Below are 22362 nucleotides of genomic sequence, written 5' to 3' on the forward strand. Positions count from 1 at the left end.
GTCTACCACTCAGCCACCAATAAATACCAGCAAATATTTATTTATTTAAATTTATTTTATTTATTTATTTTTGGCTGTGTTGGGTCTTCGTTGTGGTGCACGGGCTTCTCATTGCAGTGGCTTCTCTCGTTGCGGAGCACGGGCTCTAGGCGCATGGGCTTCAGTAGTTGTGGCTTGTGGGCTCTAGAGCACAGGCTCAGTAGTTGTGGCGCACGGGCTTAGTTGCTCCACGGCATGTGGGATCTTCCCGGACTAGGGCTCGAACCCATGTCCCCTGCATTGGCAGGCGGATTCTTAACCCCTGGGCCACCAGGGAAGTCCCTCAGCAAATATTTATTATGCGCCTCCTTTGTGCCAGCCCTCAGTAGGCTCCTGGAATGCTGTGGTGGGTAAGAACGGCCCCGCCTCCACTGCGCTTGTAGCCCGGAGAAGCCAGGCAGAAATCCATGTTGAATCCCAGCCGAGTTACCTGCTCACCCTCCCAGCTTCATCTGGGGACCTGCCTCTGACTCTGACACCAACAAGAGGTGGAGGCTGGTTCCATCTTGATGAAGCCTAGATTTGGTGAACAGTGATCTGGGCTCATACTAACCGTGGCCTCCTTGCTGGGCATGGGGTGGGAGGGGGGTGGGAAATCAGAGAAGGACAAGACACAGGACCTGCCATTCTTAGCGGAGAATGCAAATGCCCGATCAGGTAAGGAAGTTACGTGGACTGCGGTTTGTGCTAGAGAGTGTGACTCCTAGTTCCTACTTGACTATGTAAGAACTAGAAGTTTCTTTAATTTCAATGACCTGACTTACTTATTTCTGAACATCATTCCACTGGGCTTACAGGAAAGCTTAGGCTCTGGCCTTTTGGGGGTTTCCTCCCCTGCCTACCAGTCTTCCTAGGATTATGCCACAGTGCCAGGGCGTGGGGCTTCCTCGTCTAGAGCCGGTCCAGGAAGGCCCCTCTAGGTCTGGCCACCCTCTGAGCCTCGTCTCTGGGGCCTCGTTGTGGCCACAGGCTGGCAGGAGGCAGGTGCAGACCTTCTTTGCTCCCTGTTCCCACAGACCTCTCTCTCTCCTCTCACTCCCCAAGCCTGGGGACCCTCCTCATCTGGTGGGCAATCTCTCTCTTCTACTTGCTTCTCTAGGACTTTATGTCTATATCCCAATATTCTCCTTCCCTCTGGGCTTTGTCTGTGGGGGAACAAAGGCCACTTCTCTTTTCTGCTCTGCCGAGTGCTCCCCACCTCCTGGCAATGAGCAGAGATTGGCTGTCTGCTGTTATGGGGGAAGGAAAGAGGAAGGAGAAGGCTGTAGAGGGAAAGCGGCCCTGGCTGAAGTCCATCCCCATTCTGTTCTAATGCTCCTGCTCTACATCTTCACCTCATTGGAGCGTCACGGCAGTTTTCTAGAGGGCAGAGGGCTTTGTGCATGTCCCCTTTCACAGATGAGAAGACCAAGGTTCAGCAAGCCAGGTGACTAGCTCAAGTTCATGTGCTGCCATTTTGAACCCAGCTCCTCCAGGTCTAAGACCCTGTTCTTTCTTTTGTCCATGGTCGAGGTGAGATAAGGAGAAGGGGGACTAATTCCTACCAGGAAGATCCAGGAAGGTGCTGGAGGGAGAGGAAGGACAGTGGCCTGCCTCAGAGGGGAGGTCAGGAGGGGGAGCTGTTATGCACCATTATTGCACCTCCCCCACCTGAGCTCTGTGTGGTCCTCAGTGGAGGTGTAGGGGCTCGTGAGGGTTACCCCTGGTGGACAGGTTCCTGATCTCTGGACTTGGGAATTCTGCAGATGCTGACTGCCCGTGGCATTATTTTAGGTGGTTCAAACCTGGTGTTTTCCCCTTTCCAATTCTTCCCCAATCCTCCTGTCTTAGACTGCTTGGGCTGCCATAGCAAAATATTATAGATTGGGTGGCTTAAACAACAGAATTTTTTTCTCACAGTTCTGGAGCCTAGAAGTCTAAGTCCAAGATCAAGGTGACCGTCGGTTTGGTTCCTGGTGAGAGCTCTCCTCCTGGCTTTTAGACAGCCACCTTCTCACTGTGTCCTCACATGGCAGAGCAAGCAAGCGAACTCTTTGGTGCCTCTTCTTACAAGGGTACCAATCCCATCACAGGGACCCCACCCTCCTGACTGTATCAGGGCCAGTAGCAGACATTTGTATCTGCCTGGTGTTTGAGAATATTGCTTTATTTTTATTGTATTTATGAATGATTACCTTTATATATGACAACTGATTCTAGTTTTCTATTTATGGAGGCAGTATTGAGTTTTATTTTGAAATACATTTACGTGAATAAGAAAGATGATTCAGTGTAAAGAAACTTAGGTTGACTTGGCACGTACAGGTGGTTTGTGGATATGGCAGAAATTGCATAGATGGTGTGAAGCAACCAGCATTTGGAAGCTCTGATCTAGTCCATCTCCCATCTCGCAAAGATGGGGAAACTAGGGCTCCGAGGGGCTATGACTTCCCTGAAGTCAAAGGGTAATGACAGGTAGAACCAGAACTTGAACCTGGGGCTCCTGATTCCAGCTCAGGGTCTTCTGGCTGCCTCCTGGTTTCTGTCCCACAAAAGCCTCTTCCTTTGGTCCCTCCACGTGACATGCTGACCCTCTCTCTCCCCTTGTCTGCAGCACCAGCGAGCCCATGATGACCCGGTGGCCCTGAAGTACACCTTCCACGAGGTGATCACAGCTGCGCCAGATGCATCCTTGAAACTGCGTGCCCTCCAGAACCGCTGCCTGGTCCCCGGCTGGTATGCCACCCACATCGAGCGCTGGCTCAGCTCCTTTCACGCCAACCAGGTAGCTGCCTGTCCCTGACCCTCGGGAGGGCAATCACAGCCCTGGCTCTGGGCGGTTAGCAGAGAGCCTCAAAATCTCTTTTACCAGTTACAGGGCCAGACATGGTGTCATTGGAGAGTTAGATCTTTGGGGTCTTCAAAGGTTTCTGTCTTGTTTATCCCAAGCCCTTGTCCCATCACAACAGGCTCTGTATCCCTAAGGGTACCCAGAAAGTTCTGGGATAGGCCCCTGGGAGTGAGGGAGACAGGCGTGTGTGACGGAGGGAGAGCCTGGTTGCAGAGGTAGATGGGGCCAGATTGCTGAGGCATTTTAGGGAAGCCCTTGGAGGATTTAGGCAGGAGAGTGACATGTGGTCCGGAAACTTGGAGAGAGGCAGAGAGGGGATATCACAGGGATATGAGGGGCAAGCAGGGTTTTGCCGATAGCCTAAACCCTAGGAGAGGATGGCATCGGTCAGAGGAAGCCGGCAGAAAGCAGGGAGTTAGACTGCCCAGGACTGAGGCTTGGGGACACCTCCCGTCCACAGGTGGAGGAAGAAGCAGTCTACAGAGTGTGGGGTCCCCAGTTTATAACCATGGCTGCTGACCCAGAAGACTGGGGGCCTGTTTGCCACTGGAGTGAAAACAGGTTCAGATCACACTCTCCTTTTTCTTTTTTTCCAGATTCTGGTCTTGGATGGCAAACTGCTGCGAACAGAACCTGCCAAAGTGATGGACACAGTGCAAAAGTTCCTTGGGGTGACGAACACCATTGACTACCACAAAACCTTGGCGTGAGTGTTACCTTGGCCTTTCAACAGGGGAATGTCCTGAGCAGGCACCTGGGCCCAAAAGCCAAGGGCTTGAATGATTAGGAGAAAAACACAGATGAGTCAGCAAGTGTGAGAAAGTACGCATGTCCCTGATGGCAGTTTAGCAGGAAAGTTAACATGACTTGAGTCATATTAATAAAGATATTGACTCAAGAAAAAGTGATGTGATGACTCTGGTCAGTCCTACACCTGGGGTGTTCTTTTCACTCTGGGCTGAACATTTTCAGAGTGTTTTACCTAAGTAAGTTAGACCAGCAATGAGCAACTCCAGTTCCCACAAGGGTTTCTTATCATTAGATTATGACTTACATATAATTTAAGGAAAAAGATACTATAAATATTGTCATTGACTAATCATTCCCATCACTCAAAACCCAGTGCAAGTGCACTGAGAACGCTGTCCCAAGATGGATAAGTGCCAGCCTATGTTGAGGGGCTCAGGGCTGGGGAGAGGCTGTCTCCGAGGGTCACAGACAGGTGACACACACATCTGAAGGAGGGAGTCTCAAGAGAAGGAGAAATAGTCACCTTCCCCAGCTACCTTCTTAGGAAAGCCCTTCAGCAAGAATATTCCCTTCTCCTTACTTTGTAAGTTGAAAACGGAAGGTGGAGAACGGTAGTCAGTCCTTCCCTTTGAGGGTAGAAAGGAGCAGTAGCTGAGGGTATGGCTGTGGCAGTAGAGATGCCTGGGTTAGGATCCCAGACATCTTCTTTAACTGTGGACCTTGGACATGTGTCTTAGTTCCTTCAAGCCTCACTTTCCTTCTCCATAAATTGGGGATAAAGGTAATAATTCCTACCTCCGGAGAGTCACTGTCTTGAATGAAAGCATGTGGGTGGGGCTCTTGGCTCAGTGCACGGGATGTACTAATCTCAGTAAATGATAGCTACTCTCATCATCATCACCACCACCATTACCATCACATGTGCCTACCCTGGGACCCATTCAAAAATCCCTGTCTCCCTCTCCTGCCAAATGTGAACTCTGTTTTCCTTCTGTCCTCATGCCCAAGAACCTCCTAATGGTTCCTGATCTGGGACTGAATTCTGATGCCATTATGCCTCTCCTCCCCATGACAGCATCAGATATCCTCTCCCAAAAGTACCTTTGAAGGTCCAGCATGACTTCAATTCTGAAGGCAGTCTTGCTCTATCATTTCTGAAATTTATTTTTAAAAAAAACACAACATTCCAGTGATGCACATGCTTAAATGCAACTGTAGATACAGCATTTCTTGATAAAGATTGCATTTATTAAAAAGCAAAAGAACCTCCACTAAACTTCTTTCCCCCTACTGGGTTCTCACCCCTGAGTTGGAGAGTGCTAAGAGGATCCCCAGAATAAGGAAGGATGGGAAGTGTTCATGTTAGGGATTTGCTGCAGGAACTGAGCCTGCCCAGTCAGGAGAAGAGAGATCTCAGAGCATGCGGCCTGCCTTCTGCTGGGAAGAGGGGGCAGGTGTGTTTAGTGGAGCCCAGAGCCAAAGCTTGGGCAAACAGATGCAAGTATCAGTCCCACAGACCAGAGTGTGCATATGGGAGTGGATCCTGTGATTTTCTAGTAGGCTCTGCCATTCCTGAAGTCTGTGAACATTGCCTGAAGTGGGAAGGGGCTGGGCCGGGCTGGGCCAGCTCCCATCCACAGGCTTTCCCCACCTTCACAGGTTTGATCCAAAGAAAGGATTTTGGTGCCAACTGCTCGAAGGAGGAAAAACCAAGTGTCTAGGCAAAAGCAAGGGCCGGAAGTACCCAGAGATGGACTTGGATGTAAGTAGCAGACCTGCTGCCTGCGGCAGGGGAATAAATGATGGGGGTCCCTGTACTGGAGGGAGTCTTCTCTTTACCTGACACCCAGCACTCAATGGCTTTGGCATTTCTTGGGTGGTGTTCTTAGCAGGAGGAAATGTGGGCTAGGGGATATGGTGGATCACAATTGATTTAGTCAAATGAGTATTTCTTCTACAAGGGCTGAATGCTATGGGGCTTTGAGAATGAATCAGACCTGTTCTTTGCCTTCAAGGAGCTCCTAGTCTAGGAGGGAAATGAGTCACATGTGCCAATAAGTAGAATACAAGGGAGGAAGTGTTTTGTGTAGTTAGGTATGAACAAGTGCTGTGAGACTTCAGAACAAGGACATGCCACTTGAAGTTGGATGGGTAAGAAGGCTTCTCAGACGAGGTGGGGGTGGGGGGTGGGGGGCGTGTCTCTCGAGTTGGGCCTGGAAGGATGGAGTAGTATTTGGACCTATGGCATGGAAGGATAAGGCATTCTTGTAGGAAAGGACGGCATGTATAAGGATATAGGGGAAAGGGCACACACTGTGACTCTGGTTACATTTCCCTTTTTTTTCCATTACCCCTTGATAATTTTTTAAGAACTGAAGTATAGTTGATTTATAATATTGTGGTAGTTTCAGGTGCACAGCAAAGTGATTCAGTGATATATATATATATATTTTTCAGATTATTTTCCATTATAGGTTATTACAAGATACTGAATATTGTTCCCTGTGTTATACAGTAAATTCTTGTTGCTTATCTGTTTTATATATAGCAGTATACCTGTTAATCCCATACTCCTACTTTGTCCCTCCCCCCTCCCTTTCCCCTTTGGTAACCATAAGTTTGTTTTCTGAGTCTGTTTTGTAAATAGATTTATTCTTTAGAGTCCACATATAAGTGATATCATACGGTATTTGTCTTTCTCTGTGTGACTTAGTATGATATTCTCTAGGTCCATCCACATTGCTGCAAATGGCAATATTTCATTCTTTTTTATGACTGAGTAATATTTCATAGTGTATATATATACCACATCTTCTTTATCCATTCATCTGTTGATGGACACTTAGGTTGCTTCCACATCTTGACTACTGTAAATAGTGATGCTATGAAATTGGGGTGCATGTATCTTTTCAAATTAGAGTTTTTGTCTTTTCTGGATATATGCCCAGGAGGAGGATTGTTGGATCATATTGTATAGATCTAGTTTTAGTTTTTTAAGGAACTTCCATACTGTTTTCCATAGTGGTTGCAACAATTTACATTCCCACCAACAGTGTAGGAGGGTTCCCTTTTCTCCACACCCTCTCTAGCATTTATGGTTTGGAGATTTTTGATTTTGGCCATTCTGACCAGTGTGAGGTGGTACTCATTGTAGTTTTGATTTGCATTTCTCTAATAATTAGTGACGTTGAACGTCTTTTCATGTGCCTGTTGGTCATCTGTATGTCCTCTTTGGAGAACTGTCTATTTAGGTCTTCTGCACCACTCCGTTTTTTTTTTTTTTTTTTTTAATCAGTCATCAATTTTATACACATCACTGTATACATGTCAATCCCAATTGCCCAATTCATCCCACCACCATCCCCACCCCACTGCAGTTTTCCCCCCTTGGTGTCCATATGTCCGTTCTCTACATCTGTGTCTCAACTTCTGCCCTGCAACCCGGTTCATCTGTACCATTTTTCTAGGTTCCACATACATGTGTTAATATACGATATTTGTTTTTCTCTTTCTGACTTACTTCACTCTGTATGACAGTCTCTGGATCCATCCACGTCTCAACAAATGACTCAATTTCGTTCCTTTTTATGGCTGAGTAATATTCCATTGTATATATGTACCACAACTTCTTTATCCATTCGTCTGTTGATGGGCATTTAGGTTGCTTCCATGACCTGGCTATTGTAAATAGTGCTGCAATGAACATTGGGGTGCATGTGTCCTTTTGAATTACGGTTTTCTCTGGGTATATGCCCAGTAGTGGGATTGCTGGGTCATATAGTAATTCTATTTTTAGTTTTTTAGGGAACCTCCATACTGTTCTCCATAGTGGCTGTATCAACTTACAGTCCCACCAACAGTGCAAGAGGGTTCCCTTTTCTCCACACCTTCCCCAGCATTTATTGTTTGTAGATTTTTTTTTGGCTGCATTGGGTCTCCATTGCTGTGTGTGGGCTTTCTCTAGTTGTGGTGACCAGGGGCTACTCTTCATTGTGGTGCACGGGCTTCTCATTGTGGGGGCTTGTCTTGTTGCAGAGCATGGGCTCTAGGCACCCAGGCTTCAGTAGTTGTGGCACATGGGCTCAGTAGTTGTAGCTCACGGGCTCCAGAGCACAGGCTCAGTAGTTGTGGTGCACGGGCTTAGTTGGTCCGTGGGATGTGGGATCTTCCCGGACCAGGGCTTGAACCCATGTCCCCTGCATTGGCAGGCAGATTCTTAACCACTGCACCACCAGGGAAGCCCCTGTTTGTAGATTTTTTTTGATGATGGTCATTCTGACTGGTGTGAAGTGATACCTCATGGTGGTTTTGATTTGCATTTCTCTAATAGTGATGTTGAGCATCTTTTCATGTGCTTTTTAGCCATCTGTATGTTTTCTTTGGAGAAATGTCTATTTAGATCTTCTGCCCAGTTTTTGATTGGGTTGTTTTGATATTGAGCCGCATGGGCTGTTTATATATTTTTGAGATTAATCCCTTGTTGGTCACTTCGTTTGCAAATATTTTCTCCCATTCTGAGGGTTGTCTTCTTGTTTTGTTTATGGTTTCATTTGCTGTGCAAAAGCTTTTGAGTTTAATTAGGTCCCATTTGTTTATTTTTGTTTTTATTTCCATTACTCTAGGAGGTGGATCAAAAAAGATCTTGCCACGATTTATGTCAGAGTGTTCTGCCTGTGTTTTCCTCTAAGAGTTTTATACTATCCGGCCTTACATCTAGGTATTTTATTCTTTTTGATGTGATGGTAAATGGGATTGTTTCCTTAATTTCTCTTTCTGATCTTTCATTTTTTGTTAGTGTATAGGAATATAAGAGATTTCTGTGTATTTATTTTGTATCCTGCAACTTTATCGAATTCATTGATGAGGTCTAGTAGTTTTCTGGAAGCATCTTTAGGATTTTCTGTGTATAGTATCATGTCATCTGCAAACAGTAACAGTTTTACTTCTTTTCCAATTTATTTCTTCTTTTTCTCTAATTGCCATGGCTAGGACTTCTAAAACTATGTTGAATAATAGTGGCAAGAGTGGAATCCTTGTCTTGTTCCTGATCTTAGAGGAAATGCTTTCAGCTTTTCACCATTGAGAATGATGTTAGCTGTAGGTTTTTCATATATGGACTTTATTATGTTAAGGTAGGTTCCTTCTATGCCCACTTTCTGGAGAGTTTTTAATCATAAATGGGTGTTGCATTTTGTCAAAAGCTTTTTCTGCATCTATTGAGATGATCGTATGGTTTTTATTCTTCAATTTGTTGATGTGGTGTATCACACTGATTGATTTGCAGATATTGAAAAATCCTTGCATCCCTGGGATAAATCCCACTTGATCATGGTGTATGATCCTTTAAATGTATCGTTGGATTCAGTTTGCTAGTATTTTGTTGAGGATAAAGATCAGAGCAGAAATACATGAAATAGAGATGAAAACAATAGCAAAGATCAATAAAACTAAAAGCTGGTTCTTTGAGAATATACACAAAATTGATAAACCTTTAGCCAGACTCAAAGAAAAAAGGGAGGGCTTCCCTGGTGGCGCAGGGGTTAAGAATCGCCTGCCAGTGCAGGGGACATGGGTTCAAGCCCTGGTCTGGGAAGGTCCCACATGCTGTGGACCAACTAAGCCCGTGCGCCACAACTACTGAAGCCCAGGTGCCTAGAGCTAGTGCTCCGCAACAAGAGAAGCCACCACAATGAGAAGCCCACGCACCACAACGAAGAGTAGCCCCGGCTCGCCGCAGCTAGAGAAAGCCCACACACAGCAACGAAGACCCAACACAACCAAAAATTAAAAATAAAATAAGTATTTTTTAAAAAGGGAGAGGACTCAAATCAATCAATAAAATTAGAAATGAAAAAGGAGACGTAACAACTGACACCACAGAAATACAAAGGATCATAAGAGACTACCACAAGCACCTATATGCCAATAAAATGGACAAATTCTTAGCAAGGTACAATCTTCCAAGACTGAACCAGAAAGAAATAGAAAATATGATCAGGCCAATCACAAATACTGAAATTGAAACTGTGATTAAAAATCTTCCAACGAACAAAAGTCCAGGACCAGGTGGCTTCACAGGGGAATTTTATCAAACATTTAGAGAAGAGTTAACACCTATCCTTCTGAAACTCTTCCAAAAAATTACACAGGAAGGAACACTCCCAAACTCATTCTATGAGGCCACTGTCACCCTGATACCAAAACCAGACAAAGATACCACAAAAAAAGTAAATTACAGGCCAGTATCACTCCTGAACATAGATGCAAAAATCCTCAACAAAATACTATGTTTCTCTTTTCTTGTTTGCTCCTGGTTTTAATTCTGTCTCTCTTCTCCCTATCACAAGAATTTTGACCTTGTGTGCTATATTTTGGTGCTCCTACTATATGAGTTTTCTTTTGAAGGTTGTGATTTTGAAGAAGATTGTGAATAAATAACGGGAGTGTGGGAGGATGCCAACAGGATGGTGGTTTTAAAGAAGCGGGGGGGGGGGGTCACTCTTAAGTCAGCACACGACCAGGATCTGAGCTTTCCTTCCTGTTACAGTCCCGCGCCTTCCTGAAGGACTATTACCGGGACCACAACGTCGAGCTTTCCAAGCTGCTGTACAAGATGGGCCAGACACTGCCCACCTGGCTACGGGAAGAGCTCCAGAACACCAGGTAGCCATGGCCACCACCGCCAGACTGAATGTGACGGCAGGGACGTCCCGCCACATGCTGAGCCAGACTGACCTGCAGAGTGGGGAGCTGGGCCCGGGCTGGCCAAGCACTTACAAGCAATACTCTGCTGCGGCCCAGGCAGGGCCAGGAGAAGAGCCCAGGCAGGTCCACACGCGCTTCAGAGCGTCCAGTGCTGGGTTGCTGGGTTGGTGGCCTCTAGGACCTCCTTCGCCAACTGGGGTCCATTCTGCTCATAGTCTTTCATGAGGAGGCCACTTCCTGTTGGTGGAAGACCACAAGCTGGTAGGAAGGAGTCCACAAGACTCTGTTTTCCGTCCCTGTGTTCTACCCACTGTACCCTCTCCATCCCATCACTCCCTGCTCCAGTAGGGTGTCCACTCAGTATTAGCTGCCCTATTTTCCCTGTCCTCCAGACAACGAGGAGAAGAGCCCAGCTGGGGCTTTTGCCAAACCAGGGAGAGAGATTGGACGTTTCCCTGATGGTTCAAGCCAGGCTCTTCAGAGGGGTCAGCTGGGAACCCAGAGGTCGTCCCTAGGCTGGGTGTGAGTGTGTCCACCTCGAGAGAACGCTTGACCTCCACACCCATTCTGCTTCATACCTTCCCATCTCACCTTCCCTCTTTAGAGAAAGAATCGCTGGTTCCTACAGTACCCACCCAGTCCTAAAGGCCTCCTTCAGGGCCCTGGGGCACTGCCATGCATTTGGACCCAGAGACCCAGGCCTCAAGCCTACCCCGTTTCTTCCCCCTGGGATATGACATGTGTGGTGTTTCCTGTGGTAAAAGACTGAGGCGGTCATGGAGTCGGCCGTATACATGTTCCAGTGTACATATGTTGTCCCTAAGCCCACCTGGCCTTGGCCTCTGGCAGATGCTGGGCAGAGTTGAGGAGACCGCCATCCCTGCTTTGCGCCAGCTGCCTGTGGCTAAGGGTTTCTAGAGAGCCCCTTAACCTCCCAAATACTAAGAAGCTAAAGTATTTTAATATTTTTTTTTCTTGGTGCCAGAGTTTATACCCTGGGTGCTGGGGTCGCACTGTGTTACATATATATATATAACATGTATATATATATATTATATTTTTTTTTGGTTGGGTTTGTTTTTAATTCAGTCGTACAAAATGGTGGCAAACCCCAGTCCCAAAGTGCGTCATATCTCAGTGCTAGAGAATGGGATGGAAGGGCAGGGGGGCCATGTTCATGTGTGGAGGCCTCAAGGACACAGTATGGAAGTGCCCTGGGAGAGGTCAAGTGCCATGGCTGCCCCGGGTGAACAGGTGGCGAGATGCATAAGCAAGACCTACTCTTTCCAGGAGATCTGGCTTCATGAAGCGCGGTGACCCTGGGGCACTTTTGGCCAAAGGAAACAGCCAGGATGGGGTAGGAGACCCCGGGGCTTAAAGGCTGGCCTGTTCCCCTTCCCCTCACATGGTGCTAGGTTGGGAGCTGCCCTGGGAGCCACAGAACTGCCTCCAGGCCCCCTGCAGACAAGGGGATCTCTGGGCTATTTTCTGGTTGGGGCCTGCTCCTACCCACCCCTCCCGCCCCCATCTTTTAACAATGTGAAGTGACTAAGGCTGGGGTGCCTTTCCCCAGCCCCTCCCACTGCCAGTTCAGCTTTGAACTGACACCTGGGAAATCCTTTCTGGAGAGCCTTGTCTTGTTCAGAAGACTCTAGCATGTTGCGGCTGAAGGGTCCTTCAACGGGTATGGACACAGGTCCAGAAATGGGAGGTGGCCTCTGGGGCTGATGTCACAGAACTGATGGGGAGCAGGGCCCAGAACTGAACTCGAGGCTCCCTATTCCGAGCCCAGTGCTCTTCTTCCAATGCCACACTGCCTCTGAGCCCATCCTTGGGACCCTACTCTGTGCCAGGTTGCTGTCCCTCCTTTAGTCACACCCTTGGTCATTCCAGGATATGGGGACAAACCACTCCTTCCCAGCCAGGGTGCCTTTGAGCCTTCTCAGTTGCAGATCTGCATTTGCATCCCTGTTGTGCTCTCCCCACCTCAAAAGGTCCTTTCCCAGCCTGGGAGCCTGGGTCTTAGTTCCCAGGGTCTCCACTGGGATGGAGAAGTGGAATGTCCTACGGGGCCGGCTGCATATGGCTCTGCTGTCTCCTGAGTGAAGCGTTTCCATCATGCTGCTCACTGGGGCCTTAGAACCCGGGAACCCTGGGCGCTGATAACCCTGCAGGGGATGAGGAGCAGAGTGTCTGAGGGCAGGGTGGCGTGTCTGCGTGTACGCTTGTGAAGACTTACCTGCACCAGGAACCAGACTCCCAGAGTGGGCAGCGGCTTCCGCAGTGCAAAACCTGGGCCTCACTTCCCATCTGTCAGCACGGGGCTCTGCTCCGTGACCCGTGAGGACGTCACAGCTCCCACCGTCTGAGATCTTCCCTCTGGGCCTGGACACCTGGGCAGGCTGCCCGGAGCCTGTCCTCGTGGGGCGGGCAGGTCCGCTCCCCTTGTCCTCTGGCCTGAGGAAGAAACAGGCAGGTTTGAGGCCCTGTGGTAGCAGAGGAAATGCTGGAGACTTTTGTCCAGGCCCTTCTGGGAGTCTGGGGACTTGACCTGTCACATGTTTTAAGTCTGTCTTGTCACTGCTACTTTTTCCCTTCCCACTAATGAATCTCTCTCGAGAGCCCACTTCCAGGACCGGTAGGTACTGGGGAGGGGAGAGAAGTCCCTCTAGGTTCTCTCAGCCGCTGAACACACAGACCACCCCGCCCCCCCAACCCGCAACGAGAGGAGAAAACCAGAGGTCAGTGGGCACAGTATCCTCAGCATCTTCCATGTTTACTAAGTCACTGGCCAAAAACAAGAAAAAAAACTCTACCATCCCTTCTGCCATCTCCTCCATGCACCTGTGCCTCAAGCTCGGTGCAGGTGGCATGTGTCACCTGCAGCTGCCTCCATCACTCGGGGCTCTAGAGCTGCCCACAGCGTGGGCCTCTTGTGCCGGGAGAAAGAGTCTGAGGTTTAAAAAGACTGGTCTCTTTCGAGCCCCTAAGTAGGAGCAGCCAGTGCCTCTGGGGCCCAGCTGGGGGAGCAGTGGTCTGTCCCCAGTAGAAGAATACCGCTAGGTTGACTCGCAGAGATTGCCGGTCCCAACATCGAGCTGTCCCCGCAGGTTTGTTAGGAGAAAGAGCAAGTAAATAAGTAAATGTTGTACCAAATATTTTATAATGAACTCCCACTGCCCACCATTCAGACTTAATGTTTTGCCACATTTTAATCTTTCCTTCTGTACAAGCCTATTTTTTCTGAACTAGTTTAAAAGTTGCAAATATAATGAGACTCCACCCCAAATGCATCAGCCTGCATCTCCTAAGAGTTAGGACATTCTCCTACAATTGGCCCAGTATCACACCCAGTATCACAACAGTAATTTCCCAGCAACGTCTGCTAATCAATCCATATTCACAGTTCTCCCAAATAACTTATACCTGGTTTTGGAATCGGGAACTAGTTAAGGTACACATGTTGCATCTTGGAACTGTGTTTTCTAAAATCTCTTTCAAGTCAGTAAACTTTCCCTTCTGCTCACTCTGGTTGTTTGAATGACATTATTTCGGAGGCTAGCAGGCTGCTGTCTTAGAGAAGTCCCACATGCTGGATTTGTCTGTTTCTTCATGGTGTCATAGAACAAGTTCCTCTAACCCCTGTATTGGCAAGGGTAATTTAGGCTATGGGGATTGGTACCTTTTGTGCTGACTTGAAAACTACAGTCCATCCTAAGATGCCCCTCTGCTGTCACCGGTACCAAGTGCCAAATCAGCAGAGGGGCCGGCCAGAGCTGGAGAGGGCGAGGGCGGAAGCATCACAGCCGCGCCTGGGAGGGTCTAGAAAGAAGGGGCTGGACCACGCAGTGTGGGCCTGTTGGGAATGAGATATCCCGGACTCAGAAGATCCTGTGCTGCCCGCGTTGCTCCTGGTGATGGCACACAGGGCACCAAAGAGCATCTCTCTTTCTCTCTGTTTTGTGGTCTCTGGGTTTTCATTTCCTGGAGGCCCGTGGTCTATGTGCACTGGAGCAGAGCCAGCCCCTGGGATGCACCAAAGAAGGGCTCCGCGGGGGCGCTACCCCACCCAAGCTGCGGTTGCGGAGGAGAGCACTGGGCTGGAGGCAGGAGATGTGAAATTTTGTCCCAGTTGAGTACACTGAGTAGCTGAGTGACAGTTTTCCTCCCAGGGACTCAATTTCCCCATCTAGAATGATCAGATGGGCCTACAGCATGGATTTTCAGACGTCAAAGAAGGAAGCAGGTCTGCTCTAGTTAAAGTGAGGATGGAGGTCCCAGGCCCCCCTCACCGCTGCCCGCGAGGCACTGCTGGGTCCCCAGGCTGCTCGCCCAGGGCTGCCTGCCCCCAGAGGCTTCCCCTCGCCAGCTCAGACAACCAGAGACATTTTTTAGTTCCCACAAGGGAGAGGCATGGGCTTTGTGTGGGGTCAATGTCAAGGGCCTATGGGGAGACTCTGGCTGTGTTTTATCCTAATAAGTTCATCCCTCCCTCTCTCCTTCCTCTCTGTGGCCCTTGAGGAGAATGAGGGCGGAGAGGGTTTTCTATGACTGTACTAGCTTTTCTTATCAGCAAGAGGGCTCCTTTTGTAATTTGTGCATGAAATTCATGTCATTTCCTGGGGAGAGGAGAGGGCTGACTGGAGAGGGTGCGGGGCACATTAGGGGAGCAGGCAGAGGTTTCCTTCCCTTGTGGGAGTGGGGAGAGGAGTAGAGAGGAGGGCGCTACCCCGCTCACCTGGTCAGGGCTCTCAAACCAGCCGTTTTGGGTTGTGTTAAAAGTGGGAACCTTCCCTCCATTAATGTACAATCTTGAACTAACTGCTAATAAAGTGGGGTTCTGTTTGTACACGTTGGTCATGTCTGTCCGTCTGTCTGACGCTTTTGCAAGGCCCGCAGGGGAGGGTGGAGAGAAGGATGTTCACATGCACAGCCAGTCTGGCCGCCCCCGTACACACAAGGTGACTTTGTCAAATCAAAGATCAATTCAATGGATTGTAAACTGAAGCTTTTCTAGATAGCAGAGGCCTGTCCCAGGACAGCCAGGTGGGGTGTCTCAGGTGACAAAGGGCCCTCAGCCACGCTAGATGGTTGAGAAGTGCTGGGGATGGAGCACTGAGAAGAGCCTCAGTCTAGAATTAGTTCTGCTATCAGTGTGTGACGTGACCGGGCCAAGTCACTCTTATGCTTTGATCCTCAGTTTCCCTCATCTCTTAGGGGTGTGGAAGGAGTTGGACTCAGTGGCTACTCTGGAGAACTTGCTTAAAATGCAGACTCTTTGGCTGTACCCCCAGAGATTCCTCTCTGGCAGATGTGGGGTGCGGCCCGAGCACCTGCATTTTAACAACCTCTCCAGCACTCTGGGAAACCCTGGCTCAGATAGACGGCTTCTACGGGTTCTAATTACTTCAGAGTCCCGCTGTCCGAGGAATGAAAACTTTGGGTAAAAACAAATGACTTCCTAGCCCTCCCAGCCTGGTTGAGCTTGAGATTTGCGGGGGAGGGGCAGAGGCAGGGAGCAGAGAGGCAGGAGCCTCTGTGGAACTTTATGAAATGCACATTCCCAGGCTCCCCCAGTCACGTCCACTCAGTCAGAACCTCTGGCAGAGAGACCCAGAAATGTGGCTTTTAAACAAACTCCCTGCCGCACAGGAAAGTGTGGGAACACTGAATCAGGCCACGAAGGATGAGCCACAGAAGCTCCACAGAACTGTGGACGGCTGGGCGTGCTGGGACACAGGCGGGAGCACAGCGAAACACCAACCCCAATGGTACAAGGGCGGCACTTGCAGACGCCTGTTTGGGGTTTGCCAGCTGGGAGCTTGGTATGGGTCGTGGGGCAACAAGAACATGGGTGGAGGCTGCATTAATGGGAGCAGTGGATCTGCATGATACAGATGGGATTCCGGTACTGGGTAGGTGGTCAGGCTACATCAGAGATTTTTGAATTTTAAAACAGCCTTTTGTTTTTTAAAGAGAAACTTAATTGAAAACCAGGTAGAGGCAGGAAGGGTGTTTCTGGTTGGATTTGGGGTGAGTATCTGGGCTGTCATCAGTTCAACTCCTCTCTGTCACCATACCATCTTGGAACCCTAGGAATCCTTGAAACACATTCTGAAAGCCCAGCCCAGGTGCTCTCAGAGGTCCCAAGAGTCCTGCAATTCTAACAGGTTGAGCGAACAAAGACACATCGAACCCTCCTCATCCCCTAAGTGAGGAGACCACTCAGGGGACATGGTGCCCCAGGAGCAGTGTTGGATCCTGGAAGTGGGCATTTCCCTCAGAGAAGCCCTGGATCAGGTGCACAGGGCAGTGTGTTCCACAATAGCAAAGCCCTAGAAACAACTTAGATGTCCAGCTAGAGGGGATCAGCTAAATAGCCGCTCGTGTGGCCACATGCTGAAACATGATGATGGAGGAGAGAATAATCAGCTCAGTCTCCAGGTCCCACCAGGAAATATCTTTGAGACTGACCTAAGTGTGACCATTTGTGGAAAGAGAATGCTACGTAACTAAGTACACATACATGCTCTGCTGGCTCGTACTGCTTATGCTATTCTGCATTATTTTTCCTGGCAATGTAGCTAGCTATCTCTATCTCACGCCAAACTGATAACTCGTTAGCTCTGGTAGAGGGGGCAGGGAAAGGGGAGAAGATTTCAAAGGGGACTTTAGCTTTGGCTGAAATATTTTACTAAAAACAATGAAAATGCATGTGTCGGTTGTGGAATGAAAAAGTCTTAAAAGTAATTAGAAATGGGTGAAGCAGAAAAGGGGTCCAGGCAGCTGGACTGTTGTGGGATGCTACCATGAAAGCAACCCTGCTGTTCCCCCAGCCCACAGGCGCCCAAAGTGCAGGGCCAGAGGAGGCCCTGGCTGTTGGGGGGAAGCTCTTGCCTTGCTGCAGGTATCCTGAGCACTTGTCAAGCCCCTGAGCTGAGGATTCCAACTCGCTGTGTGACTATAGGTGACTCCCAGCTCCCACATGCTCACAAATGGGGGAGTTAGAGTGAACACCAGTGTTGGGACAAACCAACATTGCTTGCCTGAGAAGGACGCAGCCTAACACCTGTGAAATTCCTGACAAACACATTAACATGAATCTACCCAAGGAGAAAACAGTGGCACATTCATGTTGAGGGACATTATGCAAAATAACTGGCCTGAACTCTAAAATTGTCAGGGTTATGGAAGATAAAGAAAGGCGGAGAAATGGTTCAAGATTAAAGGATACAGAAGAGACCTGGCAATCAAATGTCATTTATGATCCTGGAGGGGTCCTAGACCAGGAAAGAGTTACCTATAAAGAACACCATATTGACAACCGGCAAAATGTGAATATGGACTGTGTACATTGGATAATAGTATTTTATCAATGTTAAATTACGTGATTTTGATTACTGTTCTGTAAGAGTATGTCATTGCCCTTAAGTCGTACATGCTGAAATATTGATGGGTAAAAGGGAAAAATAAAGCTGAATTTTGACTGATGATGGTCTTTTTCCAATGGGTCAGACTTATCTGGTGCAGTTCACAACATGTCCACCAGGGGACACTGTCATCCCAGTCTCTGACGGGCTAGAGTCGGTGTGAGCCTCCCCGGGAAAGACTGGGCTGGTAGTTAATGGTGGTGAGGTGATGATATTATAAAGAATTCAATGACATGGATAATAAAAACTATTTCTCACTCTGTCGGGAAGGCCTTCTGCTTGTCAAGTGCCGTCTCTCTTCATTCTTGCCACAACTCTGAGGTAGGGATGGTCACCATTCCCATTATGTAGATGAGGAGTCTGAGATTCAGAGAGGTTAAGTGATTCTGCCAGGGTCACAGAGCTGCGAGTCCTTGGTCTGTGAGATTCCACCGCCTTAAGCCCCCTGGGTAGTCCTGCCTCCTGTCATGAGGCAAAGTGGGAAGAACTCACTGAGCCTGACCCTGTCCCTCTCCAGGCTGGACATTTAAAAGTATGTATGTATGTATGTATGTGTGTGTGTGTATGTGTGTGTATATATATCCACGAAGATAAAACAAACACAACACTGCCTACAGTGAGATCTAAGTCCACCTCTAAACAGCTCACCCCACCCCCCTGACCCTCACCTCTTCAGGGGAAACCACTACCACCAGTTTCTGTGGCTCTTTCCAGAAATATTTTTTTACAAATATGAGTAGCTAAGTACACATACATCCTCTGCTGGCTTGTACTGCTCATGCTATTCTGCCCTTCACTTCTTCACTGGTACTGGGGACTGGGTAGAGGGGTATTTGCTGCTTTGTGTAGTAACAGATGGAGGTTCTCCTCTGCTAGAGGTACCTGGGGAGGCTCCACTCTGCCAAACTTTTAGGGAGGGAGGGATGGATAGGCTGGAGCTTAAATTCTCTAGCCTTTGCCCCATTCTAGGGTGTTGTCCCTTGGGAAGGGAGGAGGCTGCATAGCATGGTTGTCGAAATATGCACAGATAGGCAGACCTGATGTCAAATAGGTTCATATTGGTTATGTGATCTTGAGCAAGTACCTCATGTCTCTGAGGCTGTCTTCTCATTGGTGAAATGGGAATAGTAATGGGTGGCAGGTGCCAGGGCTATTGTAAAGATTAAGGAGTGCCTTACTTTTCCAGTGCCTGGAAAGCCCTCACCTGAACCTGCTTCATGCTGAGTGCTCAGTAAAGCCCAATCCAGTTCTTGTCATCAGACTCATGCAGCTCCCATGCCTCAGCCTGGGGGTGGCACTGCCACCTTTGTCCTGAGGCTGATGAAGATGGGGCTGAAGGGCCAAGAGGCACACCCAAAGTGGAAACTCATTGCATATGATTGTTCTTTCTGGGACCCTTGAAATCAAATTGGTTAGGTGATCTAGGACACTGAGAATGACCCCTCAAAATATACATGCAACTACCAACTTCACAGAAATACAAAGGATCATAAAAGGCCACTATGAACTGCATGTCAACAAATAGGATGAACTTAGATGAAATGGGCAAATTCCTAGAAATAACCAAGCTAACAAAAGTGACTCAAGAAGAAAGAGAAAATCTGAATAGACCTACAACAAGTCAGGAGATTGAATCACTAATCAAAAAACTCCCAGCAAAGAAAAGCCTAGGATCAAATGACCTTGCTGATGAATTTAACCATATATTTAAAGGGGAATTAACACCAATCCTTCTCAAACTCTTTCCAAAAAAACTGAAGTGGTGGGAACACTTCCTAACTCATTCTGTAAGTCTAGCATTACCCTGATACTGAACTAGACACAGACTCTACAAGAAAATAAAACTACAACATCCCTTATCAAAACAGATGCAAAAAATTCTCAACAAAATAATAATAAAGAAAACTCAGCAGCTAACTAGAAGGATTATATGCCAGTATCAAGTGGGATTTATCTCAGGAATGCAAAGGTGGTTCAATATAAAAATCAAGGTAATATACCACATTAATAGAATGAAGGTAGAAAAACCACATGATCATCTCAACTGATGCAGAAAAAGCATTTGGCAAAATCCAACACCCTTTCATGATAAAAACACTCAAACTAGGAATGGAATGGAACTTTCTCAACATAACAAAGGCCATATATGAGAAACACAGGTTGCATCATTCTCGATGGTTAAAAAACAGAAAACTTTCCCCCTTGGATCAGGCAAGACAAGACTGACTGCTTTTTTCCCCCTTCTATTTAAGATCAGGAATTTCCATTCAGTGTACTGGAATTTCTAGCCAGAGCAATTAGGCAAGAAAAAGAAATAAAAGACACCTAAACTGGAAAGGAAGTAAAACTATCTTTACTTGGAAATGACGTGATCTTATATCTGTAACACCCTGAAGAATCTACACACAAACACCCTTAGAACTAATCAATTCAGTAAAGTTGCAGGTGACAAAATCAACACACAGAAATCAATTTTACTTCTGTACACTATCAATAACCCAAAGGAAATTAAAAAGACAATTCCATTTATAATACTATCAAAAAATAAAATATGTCACTTAGGAAATCATCCACACACGAATATGATATCAAAACCAGCAACCGTGAGAAGAGGAGAGTACAAATGTGAGAAATGGGAATTGCATTTGAAATTAAGAGACCAGCAACTTAAAACAACCTTGTATATATATATAAACTGCTATATCAAAACCTCATGGGAACTGCAAACTAAAAAACTACAACAGGTACACACACAAAAAAGAAAAAGCAACCCAAACACGACACTAAAGATACTCATCAAACCAAAAGAAAGGAGAGCAAAAGAGGAAGGGAAGAAAAAAGACCTAAAAAAAAAAATCCAAAACAAGAAAATGGCAATAGGAACATACATATTGATAATTACCTTAAATGTAAATGGACTAAATGTTCCAACCAAAAGACATAGACTGGCTGAATGGGTACAAAAACAAGACCTGTATATATGCTGTCTACAAGAGACCCACTTCAGGCCTAGGGACACATACATACTAAAAGTGAGGGAATGGAAAAAGATATTACATGCAAATGGAAATCAAAAGAAAACTGAAGTAGCAATACTCAGACAAAATAGACTTTAAAATAAAAACTCTTAAAAGAGACAAGGAAGGACACAACATAATGATCAAGGGTTCAGTCCAAGAAGAAGATATAACAATTGTAAATATATATGCAACCACCATAGGAGAACCTCAGTATATATGGCAAATGCTAACAGCTGTAAAAGGGGAAATCAACAGTAACACAATAATATTGGGGGACTTTAACACCCCACTAACACCAATGGACAGATCATCCAGACAGAAAATCAATAAGGAAACACAAGCTTTAAATGACATATTAGACCAGATGGACTTAATTGATATTTATAGGACATTCCATCCAAAAGCAGCAGAATACACCTTCTTCTCAAGTGCACATGGAAGATTCTCCAGGGTAGATCACATCATGGGCCACAAATCAAGCCTCAGTAAATTTAATAAAAATTGAAATCATATCAGGCATCTTTTCTGACCACAAAGCTATGAGATTAGAAATCAACTACAGGGGGGAAAAAATGTAAAAAACCACAAACACGTGGAGGCTAAACAATATGCTTCTAAACAACCAATGGATCACTGAAGAAATCAAAGAGGAAGTCAAAAAATACCTAGAGACAAATGACAATGAAAACATGATGATCCAAAGCCTATGGGATGCAGCAAAAGCAGTTCTAAGAGGGAAGTTTATAGCAATAAAATTTTACCTCAGGAAACAAGAAAAATCTCAAATAAACAACCTAACCTTACACCTAAAGCAACCAGAGAAAGAAGAACAAATAAAACCCAAAGTTAGTAGAAAGAAAGAAATCATAAAGATCAGAGCAGAAATAAATGAAATAGAGATGAAGAAAACGATAGAAAAGATCAATGAAACTAAAAGCTGGTTCTTTGAAAAGATAATAAAAATTGATAACCCTTTAGCCAGACTATCAGGAAAAAAAAGGGAGAGGGCTCAAATCAATCAAATTAGAAATGAAAAAGGAGAAGTTACAATGGACACCACAGAAATACACAGATCATAAGACATTACTACAGGATGGTTCAAGATGGCGGAGTAGAAGGATGTGCACTCACTCCCTCTTGCGAGAGCACCAGAATCACAACTAACTGCTGAACATTGACAGGAAGATGCTGGAACTCACCAAAAAAGATACCCCACATCCAAAGACAAAGGAGAAGCCACATGAGATGGTAGGAGGGGCACAATCACAATAAAATCAAATCCCATAACTGCTGGGTGGGTGACTCACAAACTGGAGAACACTTATACCACACAAGTCCACCCACTGGAGTGAAGGTTCTGAGGCCCACATCAGGCTTCCCAACCTGGGGGTCTGGCAATGGGAGGAGGAATTCCTAGAGAATCAGACTTCGAAGGCTAGCAGGATTTGATTGCAGGACTTCGACAGGACTGGGGGAAACAGAGACTCCACTCTTGGAGGGCACACACAAAGTAGTGCGCACATCGGGACCCAGGGGAAGGAGCAGTGACCCCATAGGAGACTGAACCAGACCTACCTGCTAGTGTTGG

General features: G+C 46.9%; 1 protein-coding gene across 5 annotated transcripts in view; it reads left to right on the forward strand.

Annotated features, from left to right (window-relative positions):
- The window catches only part of NDST1 (N-deacetylase and N-sulfotransferase 1), an 80104-nt gene extending 62289 nt beyond the window's left edge, over positions 1–17815 (forward strand). For all 5 annotated transcript variants that reach the window (XM_057539966.1, XM_057539964.1, XM_057539965.1 and 2 more), the window contains 4 exons: positions 2633–2803; positions 3466–3575; positions 5279–5381; positions 10167–17815. In XM_057539966.1, coding sequence (XP_057395949.1) covers positions 2633–2803; positions 3466–3575; positions 5279–5381; positions 10167–10286 — 504 coding nt within the window. In that variant the 3' untranslated portion in view covers positions 10287–17815. The remainder of the gene's footprint in view (positions 1–2632; positions 2804–3465; positions 3576–5278; positions 5382–10166) is intronic.
- The last annotated feature ends 4547 nt before the right edge of the window (positions 17816–22362 follow it).

Source organism: Balaenoptera acutorostrata, chromosome 2 (genome assembly GCF_949987535.1).
Source record: "Balaenoptera acutorostrata chromosome 2, mBalAcu1.1, whole genome shotgun sequence".
Lineage (NCBI taxonomy): Eukaryota > Metazoa > Chordata > Mammalia > Artiodactyla > Balaenopteridae > Balaenoptera > Balaenoptera acutorostrata.